This window comes from Microtus pennsylvanicus, chromosome 4 (assembly GCF_037038515.1).
Source record: "Microtus pennsylvanicus isolate mMicPen1 chromosome 4, mMicPen1.hap1, whole genome shotgun sequence".
NCBI classification, from domain to species: domain Eukaryota; kingdom Metazoa; phylum Chordata; class Mammalia; order Rodentia; family Cricetidae; genus Microtus; species Microtus pennsylvanicus.
Window position 1 is genome coordinate 105,527,734 of NC_134582.1, and position 17,651 is coordinate 105,545,384.

Below are 17,651 nucleotides of genomic sequence, written 5' to 3' on the forward strand. Positions count from 1 at the left end.
TGACAGTTTCTTTTTTTTTAATGGGGGGGGATTTATTTATTTATTTCGTTTTTTTGAGACAAGCTTTCTCTGTGTAGCCCTGACTGACCTGGATCTCACTCTGTTAACCAGACTGGTCTCAGACTCAGAGATCCACCTGCCTCTACCTTCTGAGTAGTGGGAGCAAAGGGATGCTCCACCACCGCCAGGCAACATACCAGTTTCTTGTAAATAATGCATCTTTTTGGCATGATTTATTATTTTGAAACTTCCTGTCTCTTTCGAGACACCTTATGCAGACAACGGTGTGTTGTATCAGATAGTCACGTATGGATAGGCATGTAGGGAAAGTGTGTTTTCAAATGCAGCTGGCTGATTTAACCATTTCTATGCACTACCGCTATTATTTTTAGCCATTCTATGTACAGTAATTATTATTTTGCTATGATCATATGATTTCACATTTCCCATGGCAGGGCTCTGACACAATTAAGAGAAATGGACACATATTAGTTGAATAAAAACATTATCATTTCCCACAAAAACAGTTTAAACTTTTATTTGGGATTGTATTTAACCAACAGATCTTATAACAGAACTCAAAATCATTTTACAGCTTTTTATGTAAGGGCTGGATGGCAAAACTCTCAAAAAGAAAATAAAAATCTTTTACTAATGCATGAGATGAGAGCTAATCAAGTCTTTTAATACAAGAAATAGTGTATCTAGCCATTTATGAGAATTTTTTAATTCTGTAAAAACTATCATCTGATTTCTCCACAGAAATGTAAATTATTTATTAAATATATTCTTAGACATTTTATTTTAGGGCTATAAATTATATACTAAAATTATCTCTGTGCTATTTATTCAGATATTTAGAAAATACTTCATATGGACATTGGTTTATATAATTTATATATTTGTACTCTATCAGCAACCATGCCAAACTGTTAATTGTCATACTTTAGCTGTAGTCTTCTGGTTATCTTTGAATGTCACCTACTTAACTCTTCCTCTTTCCCTGTTCACTTTCCATATTTTCGCTAGAATACAACACAAAGCTAATAAGATCATTGCATCCTTTCCGTGCTCACAGTGTCAAAGGCAAACCATTCCACAGTGCACCCAGATGCTGTTTGCTGTGGGGTTTAAGTCGGTGTTTCTCTTCCCTCACACCGAGGAGAAGGCAGACAAGATTCCTTCCTGGGTAGAGACAGCATTGCAAAGTTCTAAAACCACATTTCCTCGTGCCTTCCGAAAGTTAGTAGAGAAGTTTGTTCAGCTGACAATAATTGGAAATCACTTCATGGTATTCAAGAGACGCAGCAGAAAAGCAGGGTGTGGCTGGCTCTTAAGGCTCAGAAAGAGAACTAATCCTAGTTGCCTTGAGTTTCCCCTCTTTAGTGAGGCCAGCGTTCCTCCCAGGGAGTTTCTGTGGTGCTGTCTGTGGCTTCTGCCTTTATGATACCATAAGCATGCACAGCAGGATTTTGGGAAGCTCTTTGATGGGAAATGTGGCCACAATATATGCTGACCTCCTCACCCTGCCCCTTGCTGTGTGGCGGGTGGGAGAAATTTCCAACACAACTAATCCACCTAGGAGATTGCCCTCCAAACAAACCAGTTGAGGAGCTAACGAAATTGACAAGGGGTGGGTTTAGACCCTTTTGTATTCTATACTGGAGAAGGTGCTTTAGTCCTCCTGTAGATAGACAGGCATCCGCACATGCATGTTATCAATAGCTTAGACCACACACAGTACTAGCAGCTGGCTTTTCTGGGTTAATGTTCCAGCTCGGGAGGAGGAACAAGGGTTGATATAGTCAGACACTAGTTGGACTCAGCATTTCAGGAAGGAACTGGTCTCAGGCTCCTGGAGAACGAGGGGAAAGTGCAATGCACAATACACAGCCATCATAAGTCTCCAAAATGTCCTGATCATCTGACCAGCAGGGCAAGAGAGACCTCTAGAATGATTAACGGCTTCCCTTTAAGCCAGCTGGCTACAGCTTTTCCTATGATATTAACCCACCACCTTCTCAACTCACTGAATCAAACATTCCGGATAGTACTACGAAGAGATGCAATTCCTGCCTCTGCTCACAGCTTTTGCTGTGGCAGGGAGCGTGACCTTGAGTAGTGTGCACGCAGATGAGGATGCAGCCCTTTCTCGCTACACAAGCCCATCCAGGCTTTGCTTTTTTGGGTAAATGTGTGTCCGTTGATCCACAGCAGCCAGTGGCCCTGTGGTCATTTGCCTCCTTGAACTCAAATTTTCTGAATCTCTAAAATGTTCTTTTATTTGCTTTAATCAAGAGGAAGCATGGCTTTTCACACTGGTGTTTTCTGTGTGTGTCACAGGCTGTGTGTGCGAGAGAACATGCATGTGCTCCGGCATGGAAGTGGAGGTCAGAGGACATGTTCGTGAGTTGCTTCTCTCTTCCCACCTTTATGTGGGTTCTGGGTTTTGACGGTTGTTAGGCTTTTACAGTAAGTGCTGTACCCCTAAGCCATCTCACCAGCCTGAACACGTATTTTTTTTAAAGTAGCTTTAAATTGACGGAGTCTTTCAACTGTGTCCACCAAGAGGATTTTAAGGAATTCTGGGACAACTACAGATGCAGTGCCTCAGGAGAAGCTACAGCGTCCTCCAACCTTCAGCCCCGTGTCTTCCTGTCTTTAACTTCCTTCCTGACAAAGCTCCTTTTGGTGCTTCCACCAACCTCGCTCAGCCAAATCCTCTTTCAACAGCTACTGTTCTCTGATAAAACCAGAGACCCATTTCCTTTCAAACAGCTGAAGAGGTCCCAGTATGGACCAGCTGACACACAGCGAGAAAGAATATATTGTCTGCAGGAGTGTAGACTCAGAAGATCACCTGCTGTTGTGGTCTTCTCCAAGGTGTGTGTGTGTGTGTGTGTGAGAGAGAGAGAGAGAGAGAGGGAGAGAGAGAGAGAGAGAGAGAGAGAGAGAGAGAGAGAGAGAGAGAGAGAGAGACAGGGAGAGAGAGAGAGAGAGAGAGAGAGAGAGAGAGAGAGAGAGAGACTTTCTTTATATAATTAATAGCAAAACCAAAACCAAAAAATATAGCTAAGCTTATCTGCATACTATTTACCTGATTAAGGATCAGCCCAGCTACAGCTGAAGAAATTAGGCCTCCAATCATTCCAATTAGAGCTGAAACTGCTTTAATAAATCCATAATAGCTGTACAAAAACGAAAGAGAACAAGGGTGAAAAATGGTACAAATGCTTCAGTCAAAGCCATCCCAATCCAGTGAGGCTCGGAGGGGGAACTGCTGATGCTATGAACACCCATCCCAACTGCTTACATTCAAATGGCGGAAAGCAGGCACGCATGATAGCAAGTTCTCACTGTTCTAGACTGTCAGAAAGGGTTACCTTTAGCAGTAAGGAATCTATGATATTATGAAAATGATCAGTGTTTAGAGTGCAACTCAGCAGTGTTTGAGACCTCCAAGTACAGCAAGGACATTCAGAAGGTGATGGGGTGGCCTGCAGGCACTGGATTGGAGCTGATGGGGTGGCCCATAGGAACTGGACTGGGGCTGATGGGGTGGCACATAGGAACTGGACTGGGGCTGATGGGGTGGCCCATAGGAACTGGACTGGGGCTGATGGGGTGGCACATAGGAACTGGACTGGGGCTGATGGGGTGGCCCATAGGAACTGGACTGGGGCTGATGACTGAAGGACTGTTTACTCGGTCTAATCACACAGACCCAGAGCCCCTAACCCCTGCCAGTCCTCTGATGAGGAAGTGAAAAGGCTGTTTACAGGTAGCCATGATTGACCAGTCCTGGAGGTTCATATCAGCCTTAGCAGAAAAGAAGCAAGAAAACAAGGCAGCCACAGAAAGTCATAGATCCAAGAAAGGCCAAGACTATCAGTCCCACAGAGTGAGGCAGTGCTTAGTCAAGAGCAATTTGGTTCAGGCCTGGGAGCCTTGGCCCTTCAGCCAAAACTAGAGGATCTATATTAGAAGGTCTCTCAGCTCATGAGTAGCAAAGTCTTCAGAATCTTTTGTTTATGTCCTTCGGTCTACACTGCTTCACTTTGCCTTCACAGGTTATGGTAACACACAACTTTAATCCTAGTGGTGCACAGTTTAATCCCAGCCCTAGAGAGGAATATAAAATGGGAGGAGACAGCTCTCAGACACAGTCTCATTCTGAGATTCCAGGAGGCAGGATCATCATTTCAGACTGAGGTCGAGGTAAGAGCCAGGGGCTGACTGTTTTGCTTTTCAGAACTTCAGGTTGAACCCCAAATTCTGACCCTGAGATTTTATTAATTGTGCATCATTTGGACCCAGCATTGTTAGGGGCTTGGCTGCTATGGGCTTGGTTGCTAGATTGGTACTACAGGAGGTGATAGAAAGGTAGAACATCTTGGAAGGCCCTGAGATTATTGGGAGGATATGCTCTCAAAGGAGATGTAGCCATTCTGTTCCTGATCCCCTTTTCATGTCCCGGATGGGAAGAAGTTTTGGTTTACATGCACTCCTGACCCAAAGCAATGGAGCTACCCCATGAAGGACTAACGTCTCCTGAACTGTGACTTCAAATCAACCCTTTCTCATTATAGATAGGTTTACTTCAAGTATTTTTTTATAGTAACAGAAAACTGACTAACACAAATTCCAAACCAGTGCTCATAATTTAAAAATCAAATATTTGAAAACAAATCTCAGTGGCAGTAAAATAAGTCTAAGCTGTCATGAATTAACATCTGAACTTGCACCTAATAGCAAGAATGAAGTAGACAATCCAGATGGCATTCGCTGTGTGCCAAAGCACTACTGTGCACATTTTACCTATACTAAATTATTCCGGACTCTTTTACTTTATTATTTCGTTTTCTCTGTGTGTGTGTCAGAGACTGTCTCTCTCTTTAGCCAGGTGGCCTCAGTCTGGTCCTTCTCCTTCTTCTGCCTCTTGACTGCTGGGTTATAAAAATGTATATAGAGAGTACTATGAACATACCAAAAAGAATGGTGTTTTAAAATCATTACTTAATAACAAATTAAGAAAAAATACAATAATCCATTTTAAAAGAACTAGACAAAAATGTAATTAAGAATAAATTTAACCAAGGAGTGGACTGACCTGCACTCTAAATCGATAGGACATTGATGAACTAAAGGCATGCCATGTTTATGGATCAGAAGAATGAAAATTAGCAAAATGTCTGTTTCTTAAAATGATCTAAACACTCTATTCATGCCTTGTGAAAATCCAAATGATGCTTTTCACAGAAATAGAAAAGAAATGGTTAAAATATCTATGGCTTCACAAAGGTGGACAAAGGTATTCCAAGGACAAAGAACAAAGGTCTCACACCACCTGTCCTCAATATAGACCTCAAAGGTATGGCAGCCAACAAGAAAGGAAAAAGGACAATAAATAATATTGGAACCAATTATATCTACTTACAGAAGAGAACAAAATTGTGCCTTTCTTTCAGACAATATATAGTATATTGACTCAAAAGTAACTGAAGACTTGGAACTATAAATCCATGAGAAAGACACACTGTGGGAACCTCCAGGACTTCAGTTTGGACAGCATTTTTATTTATATGACCAAAAAAAAAATCTCAAGCAACAAAAGCAAAAGGAGAAGAAGAATGGAATGACTTCAAACTACAAACTTTCTGCAGTCAGGGAAACAGTCAGTGGGGTGAAGAAACAACCTACGCAATGGGGAAATGGAAAGCGCACATTTGCTAGGGGTTGGTGTCAGAAATACATCAGAAGTGCAGCTCACCATCCACCTAGAGAAACATGACTAAAGAACCCAGATAGAAACTTTTCACAAAAGGCCTAAATGGTCAACAAATACATATGGAAAATTTTCAACATCACCAATCATCAGAGAAATGCAGATTCAGAACATAGTGAGATGTTGCCTTCCATATTAGGATGGCTGTGATGAAAAGGATAAGAGAGGGGTTGGCGAGAGGCAGAAACCTGAGCTGGTGCAGCAGCCACTGTAGGAAACAGAATGAAGGCACCTCACCATATGTCCCAGCGCTCCGGCTGCTAGACACGTATTAGACAGACACTGAGTCAGTGCTTCAGGCATCTGCAATGACTTGTTTATGGCCACATCATCCACTCAGGTAAGACACAAAAAATACCAGTGTCCACCAGCACTAAATGGATAAAGACTGTATGGTCTGCATAACAGATGCTATTGCCTTTAGAAGAAGGAAAGCCTGTCTTTGTTTAACAATGTGCATGAACTTGGAGGATATAATGCTGAGTGAAATAAGCAGGTCACACGCATGATATCATGTACATGTAGAATATAAAAAGTTGAATTCGTTGACGCAGAGGACAGAAAGGGTGTTATCAGAGTCTAGGGCTAAAGCGAGACATTTAGGAAGACACTGGCTGAAAGATGCGAAATTTCAATGAGAATGAATAAGTTCAAGAGACCCATCAAACAGCACAGTGCCTGCTATTAACATTGAACCATTAACATTGAAAACAGCTACTATGAGAGATTTTAAGTACTTTCATTACAAAAATAAGAAACATATATATGTTACTTCATTTAATCATCCGACAATGCGTCCATTTCAAAACATTGTCCTGTACATAAGAAATGCATGTCATTTTATTTATTAATGCAAAAGTAAGTAAATTTTAAGAGAGCCCCACCTGGGAGCAATATCCAAGGCATTGATGTGCTGTCCACAGAAGGAAAAGCTGAGTGTCGAGTTGGCGAGTGTCAGGAAGATGATGGTGCTGTAGAAGCTGGAGCTCAAATAGAGCAGGCACATGATGAAGATCACAGGAGAGAGAATCCCTGCAGAACGATCCAAACCGTACAGTTAGGTGCTTCTGAACACAGGGCTGAAGGATTCCCCACGTGCTCGTCTCTCCTGGCTCTTCCTTACCTAGCGTAGAGAAGAGTTTCCGCACGTTAGCTACGCTGAAAATCTTCCGGGACAGGAGGAAGTCTGCCAGCTGACCTGCTACGATGCCACAGATGTAAGCAAGCAGATAGGAGAGACTGGACAGCAGCCCATTCTGAGGAGGAAACATGAATCCTGAGTGCACACGGTGGAGACGCAGTGCCCTGCAGCCAGTGCGTTCACAGGATTTCAGTAACTAATGTGTACTTTAGACTTGGAGATGTGACTTGGTGGTTGAGTTCTTGTCTGCCATGCCAAAGGTGCTGGGTTCAATCCCCAGTCCCATCTAATTAATGCATGAATTAAATGTGTGCTTTGATCCAGGAAGCTATCCAGTACCAGAACTGTGTCTGGGAACACAAGGTCCAAGGAAAGCGAAACATAGTTTTGAGATTAGTAAGAATTGTCACCATCCTTTATAAATTTTTGTTTTTAGTATCATGGGACCTGGAAAACTGCAAGAGAAGACTACTGAGAACAGGAAGTGTCAGCCCTGAGGGAAATAATAGGGGATAGAGATGATAATTGATGACAGACAATTGCGTGTTTGCTCTAACTGGCCAGGGTTAACTCTAGGAATGACTCCATGGTTTCTTTAAGTTGAATCAGTGAGAGCTTATAGGACCACAGCACTATGCTGGCCACTACCCAGAGGCAATAAGTACATTACACAACGTTCCAAAGTTGGGATCCCAGACTCCGTTTCTAAGGGAGTCTTTCTGGGTTACCTTGATATCAAATGATAGGAAGTTCCATTGGCATCCAATGTCAGATAAGCAATTGGGAATCCTTTAAGAGTAACACCTAGAGCCCAGGAATTGTGGTTCTATCCCAAGACAATGGGTTAACAAGAGCTGGACACAGAGGCAGAGTAATATTTACATTAGGACTCCATTTCCTGAAGAAAATGGTACTGTCAAGCTTTTTCCTTTTTTTTTTTTTTTGAGATTAAAAAAAAGTCTCACACTGTGGCTCAGGTTAGGCTCAAAGTTAGAGCAATCTTCCTGCTTCAGGTCCGTAAGCACTTAAATAATAGGCAGGCATTCACCACAATACTAGCTTGTAACAAGTCTCAAGTAACAGGCTAAGACATATATTGGGGACCCTGGGGGTCTGTGTGGAAAAGTGGCTGCACGTGTGTTGATGGAAGAATTTCAGGCACTGTGTTTATACCAACACCCTTTGTCTGGACAGAGTTCACATGTAGAAAACCACGCATCTCTAGGTAAAGTCCACTAGCTAGTGTAGGAGGCAGCAGAGACTGAGTCTATGGTCATAAGGCACAGAGAGATAAGGGGGGAGGAGTCCCTTATGAGTTAAAGATGAGAACAGGTGGTACACTTACCTCTCTAATGTTAACATGAAGCACAGTGTTGATAAATGTTGGAGTGTACGTAACCAGGAGGCTGTTGGACCATATGAAAGCAAAGGTATTGATGATAATAGCCCAGAGCGGAAGAGACCTAAGCATAGCTTTGATTGGCAGAGATTGTCTGCGTGAGCTGACCTGGGAAAGAAATCAAGAATCATTCAAAATGAGGATCATCTGGAATGTGTTTTGTTTGGAGCAGAATGTAGAAGCTGCCCCAAAGGAGGTCAGTGTTCTACCTGCTGGGGAAGAGAGGATGTGATGTAGGCCTTCTCCCTGCTGCTCATATACGGGTGGTCCTTGGGGTCATCATAGAACAGAAGGAACCAGCAAAGACTCAGGATACAGCCAAAAATACCTATCAGAGAATCACATGTTATAAGGACATTCTAGCTGGAGTTTTGGATCAAGCACATTTCAGAGCATCAGCCTGAGAATCTAGGTGGGCTCTTTCTCTGAAACCCTGGGAGGCTCAGACTTTGATGGTCTTTGTAACCACAGCTGGCCCTTGCTGTGGTGTGCATGTTACTGCTATGCTCCTGTCGGTGGGTGAACCCTTTGTTCTGGCCTGATCCAATGAGTCCGTCTACTCCCTTAGGGTTCCCTAATGTTGGGCCTTTATATTTTCAGGTTGGTAATGGCTGCCTACCTCAAGAGGGAGCCATTCTGAGCTTGCACAGAGCTAGACAGTCACACACTCACTGCTGCAAGGGTAGATGCGTTTCCCTATTCTGACTCAGCCTTTGGCATACTATGGGAATTAGGCACTTTCTGTAACCTTCTGACACCGACTTAGCCATAGATGGCTTGAGTAAATATCAACAGGCCTTCTGCCCCTGTACTTTCCTTTTGAATTTGGCGAATAGAAAGCCTGGGAAGGTGTCTTCTTTTTCTGGAAATACCAAATGGTGGATGATGCCAGTGCAGTGGGAGGGCCCAGAGGACCTGGGGGCCCAGTATTAGGGGCCAGGCAGTGGTCTTAGGGGCTGCGGGGCTCATGGAGGTAAAGCTGAAGACAAGGAGTGGATCCCTGTCACCAAGAGGGACCGCCTGGTTAAGGAGATGAAAATCAGATCCCTAGAGGAGATCTACCTGTTCTCCCTGCCCATTAAATTGTTAAGTTATAACAGATGTAGATTTTTATGTTTATTCTTAAACTTTGATGCCTTACTGAGATTTTATAAAAAGAAACTCACCGAAAATGTAGAAAACCATGGGCCAACCCAGAAGATCACAGATGAATCCACTCACAAGAAGGACAATAAATGGTCCCATTACAAATCCTAACCAAAGGGCACAGAAGACATCCCTGTTAACTTAACAAAGGCACCTGAAAATCCAGCCAATAAACCTCTATGTTATAATGAACAATCTTCATGGAAGAAGCTTGTTTCCAGTGCTCAGGAGGAACGGAGACCGTCTTTTCTCTTCTCTCTTTTTCTGTTGTTTGAGGTAAGGACACTGCTTTTTCATTCTGAAACAGTGTGTGTGTGTGTGTGTGTGTGTGTGTGTGTGTCCATGTACATTCATTTGGATGCCAGAGGTTGAAGTCCAGGGTTTTCTTTTCCTACTCTCTGTATTGAAACAAGTTCTTTCAAGGTCTTTCAATGAACTTAGAACTCACTGTTTCAGCAGGGCTGGCTGGCCAGTGAGCTTTTGGCCTACATCTGTCTCTGCGCCAACTGTGCTGGGGTGATAAATGCGTGATCTCATGTCTGCTACTTTACATGGGTGCCAGGGTCCTCATACTCGTGTGGGAAGCACTTTATCCACTGAGGCATCTTCTCTCTCCTAATCAAAGCAAGAATATTGCAGGGATGTTTCTAAAGCCCCTAGCAACTCAAAGCACAAGTTTTTAAATGGCTCTCGGAAAGACCATGACCCAAGGAGATGAAATGGAACTTAACCATGCTTGGCTTAAGTACTTACCTGATAAAGTCATGGAGGTAAGCCGGCCTCGTTCCAAGGGAGGTGCCCATTTGACCCATATTTCATGTTGGCCTGTTGACACTATCCCCTGAAATGAAAAGATGAGGGTTTTGAACTCTAATACTCCGAATCCGAGCTCTATGTCTGTTTGAATCATGTCTTAATACCTGGGCTACTCCCTGGAGTACTCGACACACAATGACCAAAGCTGCTCCAGCTTGGGCCGCTGGTGGGATAAGCATGGAGAGCACAGAGCTGAGGAGCATTGAGAACCCAAGTATTCTCTTCATTGGATATAGTCCAGATAGGTACCCAACAGGAATCTGAACCACGACCATACCAAAGAAGACAGAACTGAGGATAAGCCCTTGAATATCAAGACTCCAGGAATACACGGGGTTCTAAAAGGAAAAAAAATAAAGAGGAAACATGTCTGAGGACTCTGCATTGGAGATAAAATCTGGTGTTTATGGGTTTCAGGAGTGTGGCCATCCTGCTCAGTCTTTTAAAGTAGTCCTTCCTCTTCCTAAAGTTTACTTTTATCTCAAAACAACTTTGTTATCTTATCATGTTATTTTGCATATGTATTTATATTTTATCATTGATATTTTCAAATATAGATTAAGTGTCTCTTATCTGAAATGCTAGGACCAGAAAGAGTTCAAATTCTTTTGGATACTGGAGATGCTGGCAGAAGCCGCGAAACAACCGATTACATTGCACCCGCAGTTAGGAAGAGAAAGAGATGAATGTCGAAGCCCAGCCTGTTTTCTCTTTTTACCCATACCGAAAGGCCAGTCCACTGAATGCTGTCATCTACACTTAGTGTGAGTTTCCCCACCTCGGTTAACACACTCTAGAAACCCCCTCACAGGCATGAGGTGTGTCTCCTAGTTGACTCTCGATCCCTGCCAAGTTCCAGTTAGAGTTAACCATATCTTTCATTTCCCTTGGTAAGGTACATTTCTTTTTGCCCCCATTTCTTTCCCAAAGTTCTTACTCTAAAGAAGTTCTAACTCTTGGATTTTGTTACCCCTTAACCTGAAATCATACAACAAACCCTTCCAAAATGTCGAATTATTCTTTTTACTTATTTAAAGGTTTGTTTATGTATTTAGGTGTTTTATCTGCATGTATGTCTGCACACCAGAGGAGGGCATCAGATCCCATAGGATTACAGTTATAGACTGCCATGAGCTGTTAAGTTTGTGCTGGGAATTGAACTCAGGACCCCTGGAACAACAGTCAGTGCTCTTAACAGCTGAACCATCTCTCCAGCCTTTGAGCTATTCTTTAATCACAGACTATGCCTATTCTTACTCATAGTTAAAACTTGAGCTTTATTTTATGGTTATTTTTATCATTATCTTGTCAATAATATACCTCCTCTGCATAAACTAGCTACCAAGATAAAGTTTTAAACTTATACTTCATACTTCCAATATACCTTTCCATCATCCAGTCTCTCCACTGCAGATCCATTGGGTAAATGGGATGGCTCTGTTCTGTTCACCATGGCTACCATGGTGAGGTTCAGGCACACTCTCTGAGCCATGATGACAATGTTGCAGAAGTGCAAAACAACAGCCAATCCATAGCGAAAGGAGCAGAACCCTGGAACTGGGAAGTAGAAAAGAACATCTCAATTTGTAACACAGTTCAAGAAAAAAAAAATGCAGGCATTTGGAACTTTGATATCCTAGAGAGTAAGTTAAAATTTTACTGTAAAAACATCCTTCTAGAAATTGCCATATAAAAGAAAGATGTGGGACTTATATAATAATCCCTATTACCTTAAGACATCATTCCAGTTAGAATGTCCCAGAATGTTAATCCAGTTTGCAAATGCTTTCTTTGGTGAGTGTCTATTTTAAAGAAACCATGGACAAATACCTTGGGTTTTCTTTGGAGGTAGGACCCCTTAATATTATCAGTCGTATTTTATCTCAAAGAAACTGCCTTGATCTTCAAATTGATATGACTACTCTGGTTGAGAAACTCACATTTTTACATTGTGAATTTTTTTTCTGAAGAGAATAAATTTACTGAGAAAGTATCAAGCTATAGGAAAGAATGTAGTATTGGTATAAAACCAAGCACGCTCATCAGTGGAGGAAATCAGGAATTGTAGAAATACATGTGCACCTAGGACTAAGTGATGCGTGTGTGTGTGTGTGTGTGTGTGTGTGTGTGTGTGTGTGTGTGCGCGCGCGCACATGCATGCTGCATGTCGGTATACATGCTCATATTGGGGAAAGTGGTTGCACATTTATGGAGTCCAGAGGTCAATGCTGCGTGTCTTCCTCTATTGTTTTCCACCTTATCTACCTTAGTTTTTGAGGAAGCATCTCTCATGAAACTCTGGATCACTCTGGTTAGGCTAGACTGTCTGGCTATCAAACCACAGGAATCCTCCTGTATCTGTCTCCCTCCTACCAGGATGACAGACACATATCACCACACCTAGCTTTTTATATGGGTGCTGGGGATTTGAAGTCAGATCACTGTACTAGTGTTGCAAATGCTTTCTTGGCTGATCCATCACCCCAGGCTAAAGAACTAGTCACCAAAGCTGTCTACCATAGGAATCTATTGTTATGGATTTCCCTAAGAGTCAAAAATAATCAGCATGACCTCTCCTATATCCAAAACCAGCAGTAAGAAGCCCCACCATGCTGAATCCATCTTACATCTGTCTGACTGCTCCATCTGTGTCCTCTAAACATAGATTTAAAGGCTTGTGTGATTCAATCACTTTCCCTTGATAATTTCCCTGATTAACTGGGAATTTGCATGTATCAGGGTTAGGATGTCCTAGGGGTGATCTTAGAATTCTGCCTACTGTGGCCCACCATCTGACTTCTAAACATTTATGTTCAGCACACATGCAAAACATAGCCAACCATCTTCAGCATCCCCAACTCCCATTTTATTGTAATGTTGTTACCTTGAACCTCATCAAAAAGTCATGACTTCAAATTGCAAAATCTCACCATCTAAATTAGTCCCCGATGACCCTTATAGAAGCAATGCAACTAGGGTACAATATTTATCTGTGGACTTGCTGAAGAGGCAAATATAAGTTCTTACTACTCTCAACATACAATAATGGGATGGGCATGTGCAAAACTACAAACATTAAAATTCTAGAAGGGAAAAAAAGTCAAACCCACAATGGGTTTGAAATCCATCTGAACACTGTGTTTTAAAAGATGAATTTTTATCCTAGTTATAAAATAAAATGGGATAGAGTATGATAATCCGATATATGTATTGTGATTGTCAACTTCACCATATTGAGAAACTACTAGAAAAGTGGTAACATACTTCTGGGTTTGTTGTGAGAATGTATCCAGAAAGGGTTGGAATCTGGGTGTCTAGTCAGATGAGTATTTTTTTTCCCAGTAAGTCCATAGTGAATGCTACCTGTCATGCAGGCCAATCAACATAATGTCATAATGTCATGTTGATTAATGTTAAATCGACCCCTGCGATACCTTGCAAAAGAGAAAAATTATCAAGATCCCTGCGAACTAATTTATAACACCGGGTTAGAAGATTGACAGTTATGCATGGGCACAGCATTCACCAAACCCCACATATCTATGGAGGTTGCTCAATCTGCCAGCAACAGAGACCAACATTGAACCCACCATAAGGCAGTTCCTGTGGGTGACCATTTATTAAGCTGATAGCAGATAGATTATATTAGATAATTTCCTGCATGGATAGGTCAGTGTTTTATATTTACTAGGGAGACAGTTATTCTGGATATGAATTTATCCTTCCTCTATGCAATGTTTTTCTAGAAATAACTTCATCTGAATTTGAAAAATGTCCTATTCCCCGTCATGGTGTTCTGTACAACAGGAGCTCACTTCACATCCAGAGATGTGCAGCAGAGGGCCTGTGTTCATAGATTTATTGGTCTTACCTCGCTTGTGGTTGAATGGCCTTTATGAGGACACAGTTACAGCATTAACTTGGTGGCAGTACTCTGCCGGACTGGAACAATATTCTGCTAGAGGCTGTGTATGCTTGAATCAGCATCCAACACATGGCGCGGTTTTCTCATAGTTAAAGTTTATGAATCCAGGAACCACAGGGGAGAGATAGAAACCATAACCCCTAGGGATGTGGCAGCAAACATTTCACTTCCTATTTTCAGGAGCTACTGCTCTGCTGGCCTCTACCTATTGTTTCCAGGGGGAGAAATTCAGACACTGGTGACAAAGCAAGGACTCCATTGGGCTAGAAGACAGAGCTTCTCCCCCGGGGGACTTTGGGGTCCTCAGCCTCTGAGGTGATGAGCTATGAATGGAGTTAAAGTGTTCATGGGTGATAAATCTGATCTTCCCATAGGGAAATATGGTTTCTATTCTGTAACTTGACTAGGAAGAATATGGCAAACAGGCACGGTCTTCTAGAGTCTCTCCTAGTGTTTTCCAGACTAGGGTTTAAGGTCAGTGAGACTCATCCACAACCCTGTGCAAGCAGAACTACAAATGGCCCAGGCCTTCGGGACTCAAGCTGCAGATGCCACACTAGGTAAAGAACCACAGTCCATTGAGGTGCTTTATGAAGGCAAAGGCTGTAGGGAATGGTAGTTATCAACATCAGCCATGACATCTGCCATATATATAAATACTAACTATGGCATGTGATGAGTCCCAGGAAAAACAATGACGATTATCATGATATTATTATTCCCTATTTTGTTAAGTATATATTTGTGTCTATACATGCATGCATCAATCAAATTTATTTTCTTTCTCTTACTTTGTTTTTACCCTTTAATATAGGACTTGTGGATGATATACAAATATTTAAGCACTGTTAGTTGCATCATAGTTATGGGATGTCAGAAGAGCATTAAGAATCATATGAAAACTTTGTTGCCTTTTCTGAATATTTCCGAATTCATGCTTCCATAGACCAGGTCTCTCACTGGCCATCAGTAATGCTGTGTTAAGAAGGTGGACCCTGGACCACAGGACAACACTACCTTTCTTGGCAAGACACTGGTTCTCCATTTGATGCTTATCTTCTTGTTCGTGGGTTTGGTCTCCATGCACTGTGGATTCAAAGCACACTGGTTAGCATATGAAAGGAAGCAACTGACCAAGCCCTCGGGAATCCTCTCTGACTGAAAGCCAGGGTCAAGGGATGACTAACCCTGTCACACCAGTGCCCTTTCACCCCCACGGAAGAGCTTAGTTAATATTCCACTTTCATGGGTGTTTTTCTGTTCATTTAAAATTTATTGAAAATCTGTTAACTAGCAACCCTGTCAATTTAGTTTTTCTTAATTCAATGAAAAAATAAAAACTTTATTATAGAAACAAAAACTGAGGACATTTGCTGCCAGTAGGCTTGCCCTGCAAGGCAGACAGACTGTCAGAAGGTCAGCGGGCAGGAAAAGACCACAGTGCAAGTAAAGCTGAATTTAGAGAAGGACTAAATACAAACATAACTCATTTTCTGCTGTTTTTTGGTTTTGCTTCATTTTTTGTTTTTTGTTGTTGTTTGGAAACAGGGTTTCTCTATGTAACAGCCCTGACTGTCCTGGAACTTGTTTTGTAAACTAGGCTAGCCTCAAACACACAGAGATCCACCCACAGCTGCTTCCCAAGTGGTGGAATTAAAGATGTGCCCAGCTTATTTTGTGTATGTTAAGAGAGGTGACGCATGACTGTCTTCTTAGTAATGCTACACTCTCTGGAGATAGAGCGCTCTCTATAGCCCCATGTAAACCTGTCAGTACCCGCAGTTTCTCTGGAAACAGAGCTACCGCAGCCAAGCTTCTGCCAGGCAGAAGCGGGTGGGAGAGTGATAAGTTAGGATTCAATTCTCACATATGCTGTGAGCTTAGACTTTGAGATCTGACTTCATCAGTGCACATGACTCGCACATGTCCCCAGGACACCTAGGATTTGTGTATTTGGAGCATTTTAGAATGCGTAGAACGTCAACCACAAGTATCACACATTGGATCCTCTTTTGAACTGCTCAATGCAACAAATGCCCAACACAATACAGAGATACTACACATATTCACACACACGTAGAGGAACACTACACGCTTACTATTCATAGAACACGGTACACAATACAACACACATACCACACAAACCTAAACGGAGAGAAACACCGCACAATACTATGCATACGACCCAGTGCACAAATGCCTTATACACTCATATTACACACAGACAAAAACACTACACACATAAACAATACACATATGCTACACATTTATGCAAACTCTATACACATACTATATATACAACATAGTACGCAAATATTACACACAGAAACACTATGCAAACATTAGTAATGTACACATACTACACATAGAAAGAACTACTACACAAACACTACACACATAGAAATGTGACAGACATAAGATACATACAGCATAATACATGGATACTGTTACATACTCACAGAAGCACTGAATACATACCACACACAGACATAATGCACTGTGATACAATACACAGATATAATAGACAAACAATTATACTCCATATACCACATATGTGATATGTTACATACATATCACATAAACACTATACATAAACCCAGTACACACATACTGTATACGCAAAAACATTACACACTACTATTCATACACAAACCACATGCAAATGCACACCTCACACACATATACATACAACACACATAAATAGTACAAACCTTCCTCACATAGTACAAACACCACCACCCACAAACCAAACCTATACCTCTCTAGCCTGTAATGATAAGTGTGCACAATTTGCACACACCACCTATTGGACACACTTGCAGTCCAGCGTACCACACTTACCCTTCCCTCCACCACTGCCATGCTACAACAATCATGGACAGCTCGCCCCAAAGTCCACACCTTTTCTTTCCCCGTGTCTCTGTGAGTAATGCCCACTGCATACTCTTTCCTAAAAATATGTTCTTTTTCCCCCTTGTAAAAAGCCTCTAAAGACAAGCAAATTCTTCTAACAAATTTCCTCACATCGGGAAATTCTCTGCCAGGGAAGGACCGCTAAAGCCTTCTGGAGAATTAAAAGTTTGTTTCACTTGGCACATAATAAAAATCACACTGACCTGATTAAGACAGAACAGCCCTTCCTCCTCCCTGGAAGACTTTCCACTCAACTTTAGAGGTGAATTTTTCTACCTGCTGGTAAATCCTATATTGAATTCTTGACCTCATCATGTTAAGGGTAATGTTTAATTTTTAACTTTTCTTTTGCCCTAACCTTGCATCTTCTAAGGAGAAACATGAGTCTTGAGATCATCCACTGGACTAGAACTTTCTGGGAATTAATCAGCAATTTCAGGATTTAATAAACAGATCCCATAGTCTCCAACCTACCCAGGAGGGAGCATGCCTTCCAAAAGTGTTCACAAGATGTCTCAATTGAGGA

General features: G+C 41.9%; 1 protein-coding gene across 1 annotated transcript in view; it reads right to left on the reverse strand.

The window, feature by feature from the left end:
• The window catches only part of Slc17a1 (solute carrier family 17 member 1), a 23,596-nt gene extending 8,339 nt beyond the window's left edge, over nucleotides 1-15,257 (reverse strand). Inside the window, exons 1-10 of the mRNA XM_075970997.1 lie at nucleotides 15,230-15,257; nucleotides 11,672-11,844; nucleotides 10,392-10,625; nucleotides 10,225-10,312; nucleotides 9,492-9,578; nucleotides 8,535-8,653; nucleotides 8,272-8,433; nucleotides 6,909-7,041; nucleotides 6,670-6,817; nucleotides 3,098-3,188 (exon numbers count right to left, since the gene is read on the reverse strand). Coding sequence (XP_075827112.1) covers nucleotides 3,098-3,188; nucleotides 6,670-6,817; nucleotides 6,909-7,041; nucleotides 8,272-8,433; nucleotides 8,535-8,653; nucleotides 9,492-9,578; nucleotides 10,225-10,312; nucleotides 10,392-10,625; nucleotides 11,672-11,844; nucleotides 15,230-15,257 — 1,263 coding nt within the window. The remainder of the gene's footprint in view (nucleotides 1-3,097; nucleotides 3,189-6,669; nucleotides 6,818-6,908; nucleotides 7,042-8,271; nucleotides 8,434-8,534; nucleotides 8,654-9,491; nucleotides 9,579-10,224; nucleotides 10,313-10,391; nucleotides 10,626-11,671; nucleotides 11,845-15,229) is intronic.
• Between the last annotated feature and the right edge of the window lie 2,394 nt (nucleotides 15,258-17,651).